This window comes from Cetorhinus maximus, chromosome 22 (assembly GCF_964194155.1).
Source record: "Cetorhinus maximus chromosome 22, sCetMax3.hap1.1, whole genome shotgun sequence".
NCBI lineage: Eukaryota > Metazoa > Chordata > Chondrichthyes > Lamniformes > Cetorhinidae > Cetorhinus > Cetorhinus maximus.
The window spans coordinates 61,207,889-61,224,587 of record NC_135900.1 but is presented as its reverse complement, the minus strand read 5'-3'; the positions used below and the strand labels follow the sequence as shown (position 1 = coordinate 61,224,587).

The window sequence follows — 16,699 nt, the reverse complement described above, 5'->3', positions numbered from 1 at the left end:
AAAGTAAAACATTGCAGATGTTGGGAAACAAGTAAAATCAAAAAAAAAAACTGGAGTGAGTTAGCATTGTAGGTTGAGAACCTTTCATCAGAAATGGGAAAAGTCTTCCAGGGGGACTTCCACCTCCCGCTCCCCAATTCTAACATTTCAGCTCCATTACCTTGAAATGTTTCTCTCTGCAGATACTGCCAGACCTGACGAATGTTTTCAGTATTTTCTGTTTTAATTTAATCAGATTATACTTCTCCAGAATTAAAACTAGTGGGACTACAGGATTAAGGGGTACAGTGCTGTAGAATGGAGCTGGATAAGAATTGGAGCTTCTAAGAGCCCAGTCAAAATGGGAAATAAACCTTAGCTGAATTAAAAACTTTTTTTTCAAATTCATGACATGTTGCCCATATAAAACTGGGAAGAGCTATAAATCTAGAAATCAACAGTTTAAAATTACATAAAATACTAATGAGGCATACGACGAAGAAAAAAAACTCAGTTTCTAAACCAATAGGACGATCAACATTAATGCTAGCCGTGAGAGCTTTATTTGTACAATGTGCAAGAACAGTTGGAGGTTGGGTGGCAAATTAAAAAGTTAAAACGTCTAAATTTTATGGCTGAAATAATAGTGAAACTCTGCATTTGCCATCGTAAGTGAAACTGACAGCAACGTGTGGTGTCTGCACACGTTCAATTAAGCATAGAAATCCAGAAAGCTGCTGTCAGTAATTCCCTGCTCCTCCACAGTGTCCGCTGTTAATGTTTCGCAGATGACAATCTCTTAGAAATCACTGAGCTACCGAGAACTTGTCCTTTTTATGCTGTAGTATCACTGTTTAACACCCCCCCCCCCACCCCACCCCCCAACAACCCTATCCCACTACCAGCAGTGTCATTCCCTTTGGAATGGGTTTTTAATGGCATACCGAGCCATAATTACTTCTGAACATCTCCCCTGGCTTTAGAAAACTAATATTACGTTTTGTGTAATATCTGTTTTTACTCCATTTTAAATGATATTTCCGCTTCTGATGTGTATGCCTCTTGATTTAGCTCTCGTTAAAAATAAATTAAAATGAAGGATAATCAGTGCATTTTACTTCTGGTTTTTTTGTCTGAGAACTCTTCAATGTGATTGGCTGTTTACCCTGCTTGATTTCATCGCTTGTTGGACACCTGGAGACCCGTTTCACTTGGCACCAGATTGAATTCAACATCTGGAAAGCTGAAGGCCAGACCACAGAGAGCTAGATCTTTCTGAGCAGCTTTCTATGAGGTCAGAGGAATATCTTCACTTCGCTTCATTGCTGACTGCAAATGCGAGCTTTTAAGTGAGGGTTGCTGGATTCAAACATTCAAACGTGATTCCTGTACATTGGGAGAAACCATTTCCATTGGCAGGAAAATTGATAACCAGAGGACACATTTAAGATAGATGCCAAAAGTACTGGGGTGGAGGAGGGTGAGGAAAGAGAGCGAGATGAGAATATTTTTTTAATGTGATGAATTATGATCTAGGTTCCACTATATGAAAGAGTGGTTGAAGCAGATTAAATTGTAAATTTCAAAAGGGAATATGCTTGAAAGTGAAAAATGGGCCATGGAGAAACAGCAAGGGAGTCGGCCTAATTGAATACCTCTTTCAGAACTAGCACATGCACGATGGGCCAAATGGCCTGATATACTGCAAAATTCTATGCTTTAGTATTCCGAAATATGGTGATGCACATTTTTTTAAAGTGCCTGCTTGAAAATTAGTTCTCCCTGTTTAAATTGGTTTCACAGCATAGCATTTAAAGCGCAGGAGGCCGTCATTTAACCCAACTCTGAAAGAGCTCTGCCCTACATCTCTTTCCCAATAACATTCTTTTTTTTCAAAGCTTTTGACTGTTTACCACTGTCAAGTCTTTATAACAATGTAGTGCATGAGCAGTGGAAGCTTCATGTTTTGCAGTTGTTTGGAGGAATAGGTCACTGTTGCTCAAACATTGGAAAGTGGGTATGACAGATCATGTGTTTCTTGATACACCTGTATGGAATTCTGGTAGTTGGGCACCCTCTTGACCCTTTAAATCTTGATTTAATGCTCACTGGAAGTAGCCTGTCTCACATGCCAGTGCCATTTCAGTGATGGGTGAATTACTTTGCTTCACTACTGCCTCATGAATATTGGGCGGACACAGTTCATCCAGGTGTTGTTTGTTGGCTTTTGCATATGCCCCATTAGAGGAACCTTGGCTGTGTGCTGAACAAAATGGTGCTAGTCAACCAATTGGAGGAGGAGCTATCACTTTATAGATGTAAACCTAAGCAATAATCAGGAAGTCCTGTAGATTCTCTGTCTTATAAAGCCGTCAAACAGGTTTTAATCCTGGTGGAATAACTTTTTGGTCATCCTTTTGCGCTAGTTTGGTAACATTGATTTATTTCCCCTTGCTGTTAGTTTTCAAGCAGAGGTTAACAAAAGATTAACCTCTCGCTCGCTCCCTCCATGCTTACACGTAAGAAACCTACTCAGTCGTTCACAGGATGTGGGCATCGCTGGCTAGGCCAACATTTATTGCCCCATCCCTAATTTCCCCTTGCTCAGAGGACATTTTAAGAGTCAACCACATTGGAGTCCTTCCCTAAAGGATATTATTGTCGTCATCAGATTTTTAATTCCAGATTTTTATTGAATTCAAATTTCATCATCTGCTGTGGTGGATCTGAACCTGGGTCCCCAGAGCATTACCCTGGGTCTCTGGAATACCAGTCCAGTGACAAAACCACTATGCCACCACCTCCCCTAAATGCTGACATTAAGCATCATGCTCTAGCCATCGGAGTTAACTTGGGTTTCTTAAAGTACTTCCTCATAGATGTGTGTCCCAATTTGAGATTGCTAAAACTTCAGGATATTTTGCAATGAAGATAGTGAGCTAAGTATACATCTCCTTAGGTCTCCCCTTCAAGGAACTGGCTAGGAATTAGTTTCATACCTCAGTTACAACAGTTTTCCCAATAATTTTTTTGTCACGAAAGTGTATTAAGTTATAAACATTGAACAAAATCTTAAAATTTCTTGGCCATTATATTTTCTGGAGATTCGTTTCAGGAGGTTGCACAATCTGCACATTACACCAGCCTCAATTGGAGGCAAGAAACTTACAGCATATAAAGGGATGTGGTGATTGTTGTCTGAAGCTGTTGAATTGTACTATGTCATTTGGTGATATTTGCCAAACATATTTAAGCCTCAACTACTGGCTACAATTTGAACTTCATCTGATCCAGTGGATTCCACAAGGATACTCTAACTCAAGTCCAGTTTGTTTAGTTCTGGGAAAAGATTATCAAATCTTATGAACAATTTCTTCTTTCCATCTCTTTTTAGTGTTGTAGATAGATGCTTCTTTCCTCCTCTTCATTGTTGGGATGTATCTACTTTGAAGTTGGAAACTATCTGACATGGTTTATCAAATAAGATTTGTCAGAGGAATGGTTACCATCTCTTAACTTGCTAGTTGCTTGTTCTGCAACATGAGTGGATTACTCCAGAGTGAACTTGTACCAATGACTTATTGTCTGAATGCCAGTGTTAAATGAGGTTTTGATCCACTAACTCAAGATGTTTGTGTTGAGTGCTACTGTACTTTTGGTAACACAGAAAATGTTGGCTTTGTGGGGGACACCTGAAAAAATTCATAGAATAAAATTAATGGAAATACACAAATACTTTTCACAGTGATGCGAAGGGCTAGGTCTTTATGCCTCCATAACCAATTTTGCTCCATGCAATGGCCCTCATTTAAAAGCTGGAATGCAAAGCTTGCAGATTCCAATGATTGGCAAAGAGCCATTACTATCTGTACAAAGAACCACTGGTGTTATAGAATCACCTAACTATGGGCATATGAATTGGTCATTGGATTGAGGGCTTCTAATGTAAAATAAACAAAGGAAGCTGGATCTTGGTACTATACTTTTAAAGTTAGTGGGCAAATTGTGACAGCACCTCATTAGATTTAAAACCGAATATTTCCTTAAGCCTGACACACAATCAAGGGCATCAAAGTGCCTTGGCTTACTTTGTACATCAGTACTTGACCTGGGCAGATGTGCGGCATTTCCCACTTTAAAGTGATGCAGAGCAATATTTTCTGAATCACGAAAATTGTTGCTGAATAAAATTGCCCAGATCTACAAGAGTAAACTCAGGTTCAGGACTCAATGAGATTCTCCTGCATGTCCAAATTCCACCCATGCCCCATGTCTGATTCTTTTTCTCCCCCAGTGATATCCAATTTCACCCAACCCCATAAAATGTTGGACTTGCCTGACATACATTCCTCAGCTGCTTTCTATTCCGACACACTGCTAATCTGTTAATCTGACATGCTTCAGTGTGACAGATTCCCAGAAGCAGATGATTTCCGTTGCAGGATCTAATGGTGACAATGTTGCAGATGCCTTAACTCTTTCTGGCAGTCCCTCGAAGCAAGGCAAGAACTTGCACGTGGAGTCTTAACGTGTGGATGCTATTGCGCTGCAGCTATCACACTTCTGCTGACAAGGAAACTCTCCCACTCTTCTCACCTACCATAGGTGTATCAGAAGGATTTACAGGTTGACAATCAACGTACTTGGCCATGCCAAGTCCACGAGTGGGACTCGAACCCAGAGCTTCTGGCTTAGAAGTACAGTGATACCCAATGCACTACAAGACCTTCAATGCCCTAACTATAAACATATGAAATGTTCTCATTTTGGAAACCACTCCTTTAAACTGAAAAATTGAAGATGTCACTCAAGACTGAAAGAAACCAGGTAATTTTGACAAATTAGCCTAACATTTGTTGTTGGGAAATTATCATGGTCTATAATTATGGTTTGAGTGAATGAACACTTTGAATATTTTCAGCTGATCAGCGAGAGCCAGCATGAATTTGTAAAAGCCAAGTTATGCCTGATGAACCTCACAACTTTTTGAGGAGGTATCTAAAGTAATGGACAAGGGCATATCTATGGATGTTATCTGAATGAACTTCTAGTCCATTCTAGAAGTAATTCTGAATCATGGTGTGGGAACAAGGGATTTCTAATATTAGTATACTCGTAACATAGAACGTTATTTGACAACGTTCATAAAAGACTGATGATTAAACTTGAAGCTTATGGAATTGAAGGCAAATTATCGACCAGTTTAGGAAATTAACTGAGTGGTTTATGAGCTGGTACTCTAATTGACAGGATGTGACTTGTGGTGTCCCACAAGGATCTGTGCTGGGGCCTCAAGTATTCAGACTGTTTATTAATAACTTAAATGATAGGATAGAAAGCCACATATCCAAGATGACACAAAGACAGGCGGCATTGTAAGCAGTGTTGATGGAAGCATAAACTTACAAAGACTTATTAATAGATGAAGCGAATGGGTAAAACTGTGGCCAATGGATTTCAACAGGAAAATGAGGTCATCCACTTTGTACTTAAAAGGTAAAATGACTTAAAAAGATCAAGTACTTTTTAAATGATGAAAGGCTAGAAACAGTAGAGGTTCAGAGACTTTGGAGCTCTATGTACGTAGACCATTAAAATGTCATGAACAGGTGCAGAAAATAATCAAAAAGGCTAATGGATGCTGGCCTTTTAGACCTAGGATACAAGGCCATACAAAGCCCTGATTATAACACACCTGAGGTGCTGAGTGTAGTCCTGGGCAACACACCTTAGGAAGGATATATTGGCTTCAGAGTGAGTGCAGCATGTATTTACCAGAATGTTACCTTTACTCCAAGGGTTAAATTACAAGGAGAGATTACACAAACTAGGGTTGCATTCCTGGAATTTAGAAGGTTAAGGGGTGATTTGATCAACGTTTGCAAGGATATGTTGAGAGGAACTATTTATGCTGGCTGGGGAGTCTAGGATGAGGGGGTATAGGCTAAAAATTAGAGCCAGTCCTTTCAGGGGTGAATTTAGGAAACACATTTACACAAAAGATGGGGAAAGTTTGGAACTCTCTTCCGCAAATGATGATCAGTGCTAGATCAATTATTAATCTTAAATCTGTGTTTAATAGATTATTAATAATCAAAGTTATTCAATGATATCTCTCTCTCTCTCACGGCCACTTGAAGCAAGGAGGATATTTGCTATGGAGTACTGCCTATAGCAAGAGCTTGCACATGGAGTCTTTTAACATGAGGAGGCTGTTGCATTGCAGCCACCTAATGGTTCTGGCTGACCAGGAAACTCTCCCATTCCTATCACCTGCCAGAGGCATATTGGGAGGGTCTACAGGTTGATAATCAACCTGTTCGGCCACATTACAAATTCACCTTCTGGGGGCTATCAAGTCCTGGGGCGGGACTCGAACCTGGAGCTTCCGGCTCAGAGGGAGGGACACTACTCATTGTGCCATAAGACATACATCCTATTCAGGAATATGGGGCAAAAGCAAAGATATATGGAGTTAGGTTATAGGTCAGCTGTGATCTTCCTGTTTAGCAGGCAAGCTTGAGGGCCTAAAAGGCCTACTCCTGTCCCTATGTTCAGTAGCAGCACTCTCACCTCTGAGTCAGAAGTTATGGATTCAAGTCCCATCCCTAGAGACTTGAGCACAAAGCCAGGTTCCTCAGTATACCACTGAGGAAACAATGTCAGAAATGCCATCTTTTGATGAGGCATTAAACTTTTAATTGGACGTAGAAGTTCCCACAGCACTATTCGGAGGAGAGCGAGAAAGTTCTCCATGATCTGGTGGCTAATATTTATCCTTCAACCAACATCACTAAAGCAGATTATCTGGTCATTATCACACTGCTGTTTGTTGGACTTTGCTACATGAAATTTAGTCACAGTGATTCTTACGTTTCAAGTGACTGCATTTCAAAAAGTACTTTATTGATTGTAAATCCTCTGGTACATTATGAGGCCAGAAAGGAGTTATATAAATTCTAGACTCTAAGGGCATCAAGGGGTATGGGGAGAGAGCGGGAGTATGGCGTTGAGATAGAGGATCAGCCATGGTCGTGTTGGATGGCGGAGCAGGCTCGAGGGATCAAATGATGTACTTCTGCTTCTATTTTTCTTTGTTTCTAGAATCTTACAGTGCAGGAGATCATTAAGCTAGTTGCACTTCCCTCCCTTTCCCCATAGCTCTGCAATTCTTTCTCCAGGTACTTCTCCAATTCCCTTTTGAAAACCCTAATTGTATCTGCCTTCACCACACTCTCAGGCAGTGCATTCCATATCTTAATCACATGCTGCATAAAAATGTTTTTTTTCACACCAACACTGGTTCTTTTGCCAATCACTTTAAATCGGTGTCCTCTGATTCTTGACCCCTTTCCTGTTGAGATCTTTTTCCCAGTGTCTACTCTGTCCAGACCCTTCATGATTTTGAACATTTCTTTCAAGTCTCCTTTCAACCTTCTCTAAGGACAATAACCCCAGCTTCTGCAATCTATCCACATAGTGGAAGTTTCTCATACTGGAAACAATTCTTGTAAACCTTTTCTGCACCTTCTCTAAAATATTGTACCCAAATTGGACACAATTATCCAGTTGAGGCTAAACTAGAACTTTAAAAAAGTTCTCTATAATTTCCTTTTTGTATGCTATGCCTTTATTATAAAGTCTAGGATCCCATATACCTTTTCAAACCAGTTTCTCAACCTGCCCTGCCACCTTCAGTGATTTACACACAAATACCTCCTGATCCCTCTGCTCAAGTATCTCCTTTAGAGTTGTATCCTTTATTTTACATTGTCTCTCCTTGTTTTGCTTGCCATTTCTTTTATATTTGTTCATGGGATGTGGGCATCACTGGCCAGGCCAGTATTTATGACCCATCCCTAATTTCCCTTGTTCAGAAGGCATTTAAGTCAACCGCAAAATGTACCACTTCACAATCCTCTGCACCAAATTTCACCTGCCACGTGGATAAAAGCAAAATACTGCAATGCTGGAAATCTGAAACAAAGGCAGAAAATGCTGTAAAAACTCAGGAGGTCTAGCAGCATCTGTGGAGAGAGAAACAGAGTTAACATTTGGAGTCCGTATGACCCTTCTTCAGAGCTGAAGAGAAGTGGAAATGTGATGAAATTTATACTGTTTAAGGGGGGGTGGGGCAGGTGGAGCTGGATAGAAGGCCAGCGATAGGCAGGGACAAAGGTGGGCTTGACAAAGATGTCATGAACTAAAGGACAAAGGGAGTGTTAATTTTAGTGGTTAGTGCTAAAAAAAAGGTGCTAATAGTGGCATAAAGGTAAGGAAGCAGAATGTGATAATAGCATAACAAGGCCCAGACCATCCAGTCGCTTGCCATTTCAACACACCATCCTGCTCTCATGCCCACATGTCCATCCTTGGCCTGCTGTAATGTTCCAGTGAAACCCAAAGCAAACTGGAGGAACAGCACCTCATCTTCCGATTAGGTATTTTACAGCCTTCCAGACTTAACATTGAGTTCAAGAACTTCAGACCATGAACTCTCTCCTCCATCCTCACCCCCTATTTTCCACATTCATTTTTATTTTTCATCCACTTTTTTATTTTTATTCATTTATCCATGGTTTTTTCCCCTTTTTAATTGCCCCCTCCCCTTCTATCCAATATTCTATCCTTTTTTTCCCACCACCCCCATCCCCTACAAGGCCATGTTACTTGTTCCATGTTGTTCTTTCACACAATGCTACCCCTGTTCTGCTATTATCACATTCTGCTTTCTTACCTTTATGCCACGATCAGCACCTTTTTTTGGCACTAACCACTACCATTAACAATCCCTTTGTCCTTTAGTTCGTGACATCTTTGTCAATCCCTCCTTTGTCCCCACCCATTGCTGGCTTTCTATTCAGTTCCACCTGCCCCACCTCCCCCCACACCCCACCCCACCCCACAAACAGTATAAATTTCATCACATTTACACTTCTATTCAGCTCTGAAGAAGGGTCATACGGACTCAAAACGTTAACTCTGTTTCTCTTTCCACAGATGCTGCTAGACCTCCTGAGTCAGTTTCTATTTCACCTGCCACGTGTCTGCCCACACCAACAGGCTGCCGTCGGCCTACCTTGAAGTCTATCATTATCCCTCACAGTTCAAATACTTCCAAGTTTTGTGCCATAAGCAAATTCTGAAACTGTGCCCTGCACACCCAAGTCTGGGTCATTAATATACATCAAGAAAAATATTAAATGCAAATTCTTTTATTTCAAATATTTAAATGGGTTTGTCAGCAGTTTGTTTTATTCTAATTCTCAGTCTCCTTTAGCAGCTGCCTGTTGGTGTATAGCTGCAGAGTTTACCTGTTGCTCAGTGTTTGTCCCTGTGTGTGGAGCTGTGAGCAGGAAGTTGAGTTCCCTCTCCGACATTTCATTGCTCCGTTGCAGCTGCTGCTCAGGAGGAACTTGACGCCCAGTTGCACACAGGAAGTGGAGGCGGTGGACAGGTAGGAGTCGGAGCACAACTTTCACCCTTGGCCAGTTATTTACTCACCCATTTACTCCCAATCTCTCTCGTTGCCTTTGCAGGGATGGCCGGGAGGCAGCTGGACTTGGGGCCGCTGAAGGAGCCCATCGGCTTCATCAAAATCTTGGAGTGGGTGAGCTGCAGCTTCACGTCTTTTCATGAATTGATGGCAAAGAAGGGCCGGGCCGGGCCGGGCCGGGCTGGGCGCTGTCAGCTCGGCAGAAGGAGGTGCGGTCGCTGCAAACTCCAGCTCGGGGCTGAGTGGCCCGGGGCTCGGGGCTGAGTGAGGGGCCCGGGGCTGAGTGAGGGGCCCGGGGCTGCTCGGGGCCCGGGGCTGCTCGGGGCTCGGGGCTGCTCGGGGCTGAGTGAGTGGCCCGGGGCTCGGGGCTGAGTGAGGGGCCCGGGGCTGCTCGGGGCCCGGGGCTGCTCGGGGCCCGGGGCTGCTCGGGGCTCGGGGCTGCTCGGGGCTCGGGGCTGCTCGGGGCTGAGTGAGTGGCCCGGAGCTCGGGGCTGAGTGAGGGGCCCGGGGCTGCTCGGGGCCCGGGGCTGCTCGGGGCTCGGGGCTGCTCGGGGCTGCTCGGGGCTGAGTGAGTGGCCCGGGGCTCGGGGCTGAGTGAGGGGCCCGGGGCTGCTCGGGGCTCGGGGCTGAGTGAGGGGCCCGGGGCTCGGGGCCCGGGGCTCGGGGCGGAGTGAGTGGCCCGGGGCCCGGGGCTCGGGGCGGGGAGCCGCGGCTACCCGGGGATGGGCTGCGCCCTGCTCGGCTCTGCCACATGTGATCAGCCCCCCGGGGGCTCGCTGCCAGTTCCTAGAGCAAACTCCTCACTGCAGGAAAGGAGGGGAATTGGGAGCAGCTTTTCTGCTTAATCTTAGAGTCAGATAGATGCGAAACAAAAGCTGGCTTATCAATGAGAAATTAATCCTTTATTAGCGGGATTAATGTTAGGCTTCTAGTGAAATGAGTGCTTCCGAGTGAAGTTAACCTATCTTGTGGAATGCTGAATCACTAATGAAATAAACTTTGATTTCACTGTCAAATGTTAGATTACTAGTGAAATTAACCATTTACTAGTGAATTCAGCGTTTCATTATTTATGTAACTAATCTTTTCTAGTGAAGTTAACCCTTTATTTGGTGGAACGTTTGATAACTATTGAAATTAACCTTTTTTGCTTGTTAAAGTTTTTTTTATTCATTCACTGGGTGTGTGCTGCGCCGGCTAGGCCCATTTATTGCCCATTCCTAATTGCCCTTGAGAAGGGGGTGATGAGCTGCCTTCTTGAACCGCTGCAGTCCATGTGGTGTAGGTACACCCACAGTGCTGTTAGGGAGGGAGTTCCAGGATTTTGACCCAATGACGGTGAAGGAACGGCGATATATTCCCAAGGGTGGTGAGTGAGGGGAAGTACATGTCAGGAGAGGTTTGTTACACTGGTAACCTCTATTGAAAGTGCTCGCCCATGCCGGCTTTCATGGTAACAGTCATTCTGTGAGGATGTTATTCCTGTGTGAGCTGAGCCTTGGTGCTCTTTTATTCCTGAGAGTTGAGGTGTTATGGTGTAGTTCCCTGACCCTGATGGCAGAATTGTGAACCCAATCAAAGTTAAAACGAGTGTCTCATTCTACTGATGGATTGACTGGTAGATGTTTCGGCAATGTAAATGTGAAGTGGCATTCTCCAGCTGCGGATGAGGGTTATGATACCGCGCCCCTAGCCAAGCTGTTCCAGTACAGCTACAACATTGGTATCTACCCAGCAGTGTAGAAAATTGCCCAGTTATGTCCTGTACACAAAAAGCAGGACAAGTCCAACCTGGCCAATTACTGCCCCATCAGTCTACTCCATCATCAGTAAAGTAATGGAAGGGGTCATCAACAGTGCTATCAAGTGGCACTTGCTTAGAAATAACCTGCTCACTGGCGCCCAGTTTGGGTTGCGCCAGGGCCACTCAGCTCCTGACCTCATTACAGCCTTTGGTTCAAACATGGACAAAACAGCTGAACTCCCGAGGTGAGGTGAGAGTGTCTGCCCTTGACATCAAGTCAGCATTTGACCGAGTGTGGCATCGAGGAGCCCTAGCAAAACTGGAGTCAGTGGGAATCGGGGAAAACACTCCCACTGGTTAGAGTCATACCTAGCACAAAGGAAGATGGTTGTGGTTGTTGGAAGTCTGTCATCTCAGCTCCAGGACATCACTGCAGGAGTTCCTCAGGGTAGTATCCTCGGCCCAACCATCTTCAGCTGCTTCATCAATGACCTTCCTTCCATCATAAGGTCAGAAGTGGGGATGTTCGCTGATGTTCAGCACCATTCACGCCGCCTCAGATACAGAAACAGTCCATGTCCAAATGTAGCAAGACTTTGACAATACCCAGGCTTGGGCTGACAAGTGGCAAGTAACATTTGCACCACACAAGTGTCACACAATGACCATCCCTAACAAGAGAGAATCCAACCGAAGCCCCTTGATGTTGATGCATTACCATCACTGAATCCCCTACTATCAACGTCCTGGTGGTTACCATTGACCAGAAACTGAACTGGACTAGCCATATAAATACTGTGGCTACAAGAACAGGTCAGAAGCAAGGAATAGTGCAATGAGTAACCCACCTCCCGACTCCCCAAAGCCTGTCCACCATCTACAAGGCACAAGTCAGGAGTGTGATGGAATACTCCCCACTTGCCTTGATGAGTGCAGCTCCCACAATACTCAAGAAGCTGGACACCATCCAGGACAAAGCAGCCTGCTTGATTGGCACCACATCCACAAACATTCACTCCACCACTGTTGCACAGTAGCAGCAGTGTGTACAAGATGCACTGCAGGAATTTACCAAGGTTCTTTAGATAGCACCTTTCAAACCCACAACCACTGCCATCTAGAAGGACAAGGGTAGTAGATGCATAGGCAAACCACCACATGAAAGCTCCCTTCAAAGCCATTCACGATCCTGATTTGGAAATATATCACCGTTCCGTCAGTGTCGCAGGGTCAAAATCCTGGAACTCCCTCCCTAACAGCACTGTGGGTGTACCCACACCATATGGACTGCAGCAGTTCAAGAAGGCAGCTCACCAACATCTTCTCAAGGGTAACTAGGGATGGGCAATAAATGCTGGCCCAGCCAGCGAAGCCCACATCCCGTGAATGAATTTTTTTTTAAATGACAGCGGAAGCACAGACTGGATTACTTGGCATAAATCATCAGATGCATAGTGTGCAGTGTTGTGGGTGTTAGGACACGTTGAATTGCGGACTAAAGCGCATTTGATGACTTAGTGGTCGACTTGGTGGATATAACTGCTAACTGCTGCAGGCAAGTTGCTTGTCCTGTTTGTGTTGCATTTGGGTGAAAATTGAAGTGGGTAGCTCTGTGGCAGTTTGCACAGCTTCTGGTTTTGTAGTCTCTTTGTGGGTTAGGTGACTTCTTACTTAAGATTTGCTTTTCATAACCACAGTCCACAAGCCTACAACTGCTCAAGTCGAAAGAGTTAAATATGCCATTGTTTAAAAATAAACTTGTAGATTTGTGATGTCATTGTAATTCATCTTTTCCTCCATTTTGTCATTTTGGCACCCCTAGAACTCAATTCTTCTGGACAAGAAACTCCATTAGGAAGCATTAATGCCCCTTGTAGACTAATATTGGACCACTCGCATGAATGGCCTTCCATCTACGTTGGGTATAAATACTTTGTTAATTAATTTGCTGCAAAAGCAACCATTTAACACTACTTATTAAACTCTATTCTTTATCTCATGAGGATCACTGAGTTGTTGAACTTCAAACCTCAAGAATTTAGAATTGCGCCAGCCATCTGCACATTTCGTACTTCTCATTAAAATTTTCTACTGCCTGACTTTCAAAAAGCCAGGTTCTACATTCTTTCCATTTCAAAAAAAAGAAAAAAAAAATCTACTGCTCATTAATCAGACTAATTTCCCCTTATTATTAAATTTGGTGAAAATCCCAGTGAATGTTAAAAACCAAAATTTACTATCTAAGCTGTTTGGTAATTGTTTTAGTATTTTCAAAAATTACTTCAAGACCAAAGCATGTGCTCAAATCCGATACAATTTGAAGCTTGAATTTGTATTTCATTGAATGAGAGCACAGGAGGCCATTCAGCCCATCGTGTGTGTGTGTGTGTGTGTGTGTGTGTGTGTGTGTGTGTGTGTGTGCCAGCTCTCTAAAAGAGCCAGCAGTCAATCACACTCCCCTGCGCACTCTCTATAGCCCTGCAATTTTTTTTCCTTTTTAATATATTCAATTCCTGTTTGAAAGTTACTATTAGATCTGCTTTGAATTCCAGGACGTTACAGCTCGCTGAGTAAAAATATTTAAACTCTTCTCCCCGCTGGCTTTGTCGGCAATCGTCTGAAATCAGTGTCCTCTGGTTACTGACCCTCCAACAAGAAAGTTGCTAACTCTATAAAAAACCTTCATAAATTTAAACGTTGTACATTTATTTTTACATAGGATATATGGCAACAGAAACAGGCCATTTGGCCCAACCAGTTCATACTAGTTTATGCTCCACTCGAGCCTCCTTTCAGCTTCTCTCATTTAAACCTATCACTGTAATCCTCTATTCCCTTCTCCCTCATGCTTGACTAGCTTTCCCTCAAATGCATCTATACTATTGGCTTCAACCACTCCCTGTGATAGTGAGTTCCACATTCTCTTTGGATGAAAAAGTTTCTTCTAAGTTCCCTATTGGATTTCTTGGTGACTATTTTATATTGATGGCATCTAGTTATGTTCTTCCCACAAGAGGAAACATTTTCTTCGTTCTATCAAAATCTTAATTTTAAAGACCTCTATGAGGCCATCCCTCAGTCGTCTTTTTTCAATTTTTTTTTAAACTTCATATTCCTCCTTGTTTTTCCCCCACTGCAGGTGTTCAGACAAATGTAATTCCTGACATATACTTCCGATATGTCTCTCCTCTTTCCTTCCTCCACCCACCTCTCTGTGGAAATTCGATGTGTATGATTCTCACTGTTGGGTAGAAGAGATGGGAAACTTTGTCCCTGATTCCTGAAGCCTGAGGAAGAGATGGAAAAGATTGGAAATCAATAATTTGCCCTGGGCTGCTTTAATATTACTACCCAAGTCCAATCCAGATAGAGTTTTAACTACCTCTCACTTTTGAGGGCTATTGTTGCCTAAGTATAGCTGTTGTTTTAACTGTTTTGAACTTGAAATAATTGCTCCAGCTGGTGGCTGTGCCTTCAGGTGCCTAGGCCCAAACCTCTGGAATTCCATCCCTAGACCCCTTCTCTCTTCCTTTTAAGATGCTGCTTAAAATCTTTCTCTTTGACCAAGCTTTTGATCATTTGCCCTAACATTGCCTCATGTGGCTCAGTGTTGCTTTAATACTCCTGTGAAGTACCTTGGGATATTTTTAAAAGGTGCTGTATAAATGCAAGTTGTTGTCAGTGGTTGACTTGAGGACTAGGTTAACCATAGGACCCCAGTATTGTTTGTTAGCAACCATGGCACCAGTTGCATTTTAGGTTGTGTATTTTTGAGGTCTTAAATTTTAAACAGTATCTCTACATTGCCATCCTGGATTTAGTATCTTTGTGATGGTTTTTTGAGTTAGGATCACCAGTTTATTCAGTCAAATCTGTTTACATCACGAGGGCAGGAGGTAAATCAATAGCATGTATTTATATATTACCTTCATCACATTACTGATTGTGGGAGCTTGCTGTGTGCAAAGTGACTGCCATGTTTCCTCCATTACAGCATTGACTATAGTTCAAAAGAACTTCATTGGTGTAAAGCTTTGTGCCGTCCTGAGTGCAGTACAAATACAAGTTCTTTTATTTCCTTGATGTGTAAAACATCCCAAGTGACACAGTTGTTGGTTGACTTTCTTGGTGCTGCACATAGTGTTTCTTGGCAGAGATGCAGCTGTCCTTCACTTTGGTACTTGAGTGCTGATCTACACCTGAGTCTCCAATCAGAGCCCTTCTGTGCATGGAATTTTGACAGCTGGGATTCTGTGTGTTTTCCTCAGTGTTTCCATATCTCCATCTGCTGCACAGGTGAAAAGCTCAGTGAAGCTACAAGGGCCAATTTTAGTTTTCCTCGTTGTGGCTGGATTGAAGTTGGGGAGTGGCAGTATGTGGAGTCGCATCATTTCAGCAACATGATGTATTGGAGCATTGTGAAAAGTGGCCTGATAACCAAGACAAGTATTGAAACTGATCTTTTGGCTACATAGCTTAGATTCTCAGCCTGGGGTTCACTTAGTTGGAGTTTATATAGTTGCTTTGTAATTAGTTTGATAAAGAAATGAACACACTCAAATCTTTACCAAGGACTTTATAAACCATCAGCCCAGTGGTCAGCACCTTGAATCACTGGCCATTTCTTCAGTTGCTCTTTTTGATAAAATGCCATTTCTTTTCCTTAATTATTGGTATTGGTTTCTTTTAAACGTAATGTTGAAACCCTGCACCTGGCTCTCCTACCCTTCTTCCCAGCCTCAATCAGCAAAGGTGAAGTCCTTTTTCATACAGTCCTCTCGGTTGTGAGTATGGTTGTAGAGACAACATTTTGAGTGTCTACTTGCTCATTTAAAGGACTGGTACTTTTGTGAAGTCACTTCTTAAATAATGACGGAAATTTTAAAAATCCGCCTTACGGTTTAAATTTGGGAGGGTGACAGGAATGTAAAGTAATAGTTCTGAAATGCTCTGATCAACTATATTCTGTATCCTGTTGCGGAATGGTGTCTGAGCCCTCAGAACAGATGGCACACTATATTTGTGTAATCTATATCTGCTCACCTCCGCACTTCCTGCATCAATCGGATGAGTGAACTGCAGATTAATTTATGGTTTTGAAAAGGCAGTTTGCTCTGTGGTTGCTGTACCAGGGTGAGAGCTCAATCTGACATCAATATAGTGCAGCTGATAGTTGAGTGTTAGCAAATGAACACATAGTAGCTAATGAGCTGAGGTTTCCACTAACAAGTAAAAGTTCCAGTCACCATGAAGTGATCATTGCTTCTTAGCTCTTTATGCACCAGCCCCGAGAGAAGTCAATGCTTTGAATTGCATCATGGCTTCTCGTTTGAAGCAGTGGTAGCAAATGGGGAGGAATGCTCAAGGGTGCTTGACATCAAGGTCGGAGCTTGCTGGTGCCTGCTCCTGTTCCTCCTGAACAGAGAGCCCTGCAGAAAACCAGAGATTGCCTTGATTGGAGATCTTTCTTTTGCCACGAG

The 16,699-nt window shown here is 43.1% G+C and overlaps 2 protein-coding genes across 4 annotated transcripts in view; one reads left to right on the top strand and one right to left on the bottom strand.

Moving 5' to 3' along the window:
• Nucleotides 1-9,412, bottom strand: part of cdpf1 (cysteine rich DPF motif domain containing 1) — a 68,638-nt gene extending 59,226 nt beyond the window's left edge. The window contains exon 1 of the mRNA XM_078568411.1: nt 9,294-9,412. The gene's annotated coding sequence lies outside the window, so the exon portion shown is untranslated. The remainder of the gene's footprint in view (nt 1-9,293) is intronic.
• The window catches only part of LOC144696737 (synaptophysin-like protein 1), a 31,220-nt gene continuing 23,820 nt past the window's right edge, over nt 9,300-16,699 (top strand). For 2 of the 3 annotated variants that reach the window (XR_013580234.1, XM_078568407.1), the window contains exon 1: nt 9,443-9,589. Coding sequence is in view for 2 of the 3 variants with exons in the window: in XM_078568407.1 (XP_078424533.1) it covers nt 9,521-9,589 (69 nt within the window). In the remaining variant the exon portion in view is untranslated. The other variant, XM_078568408.1, reaches the window with a different exon arrangement.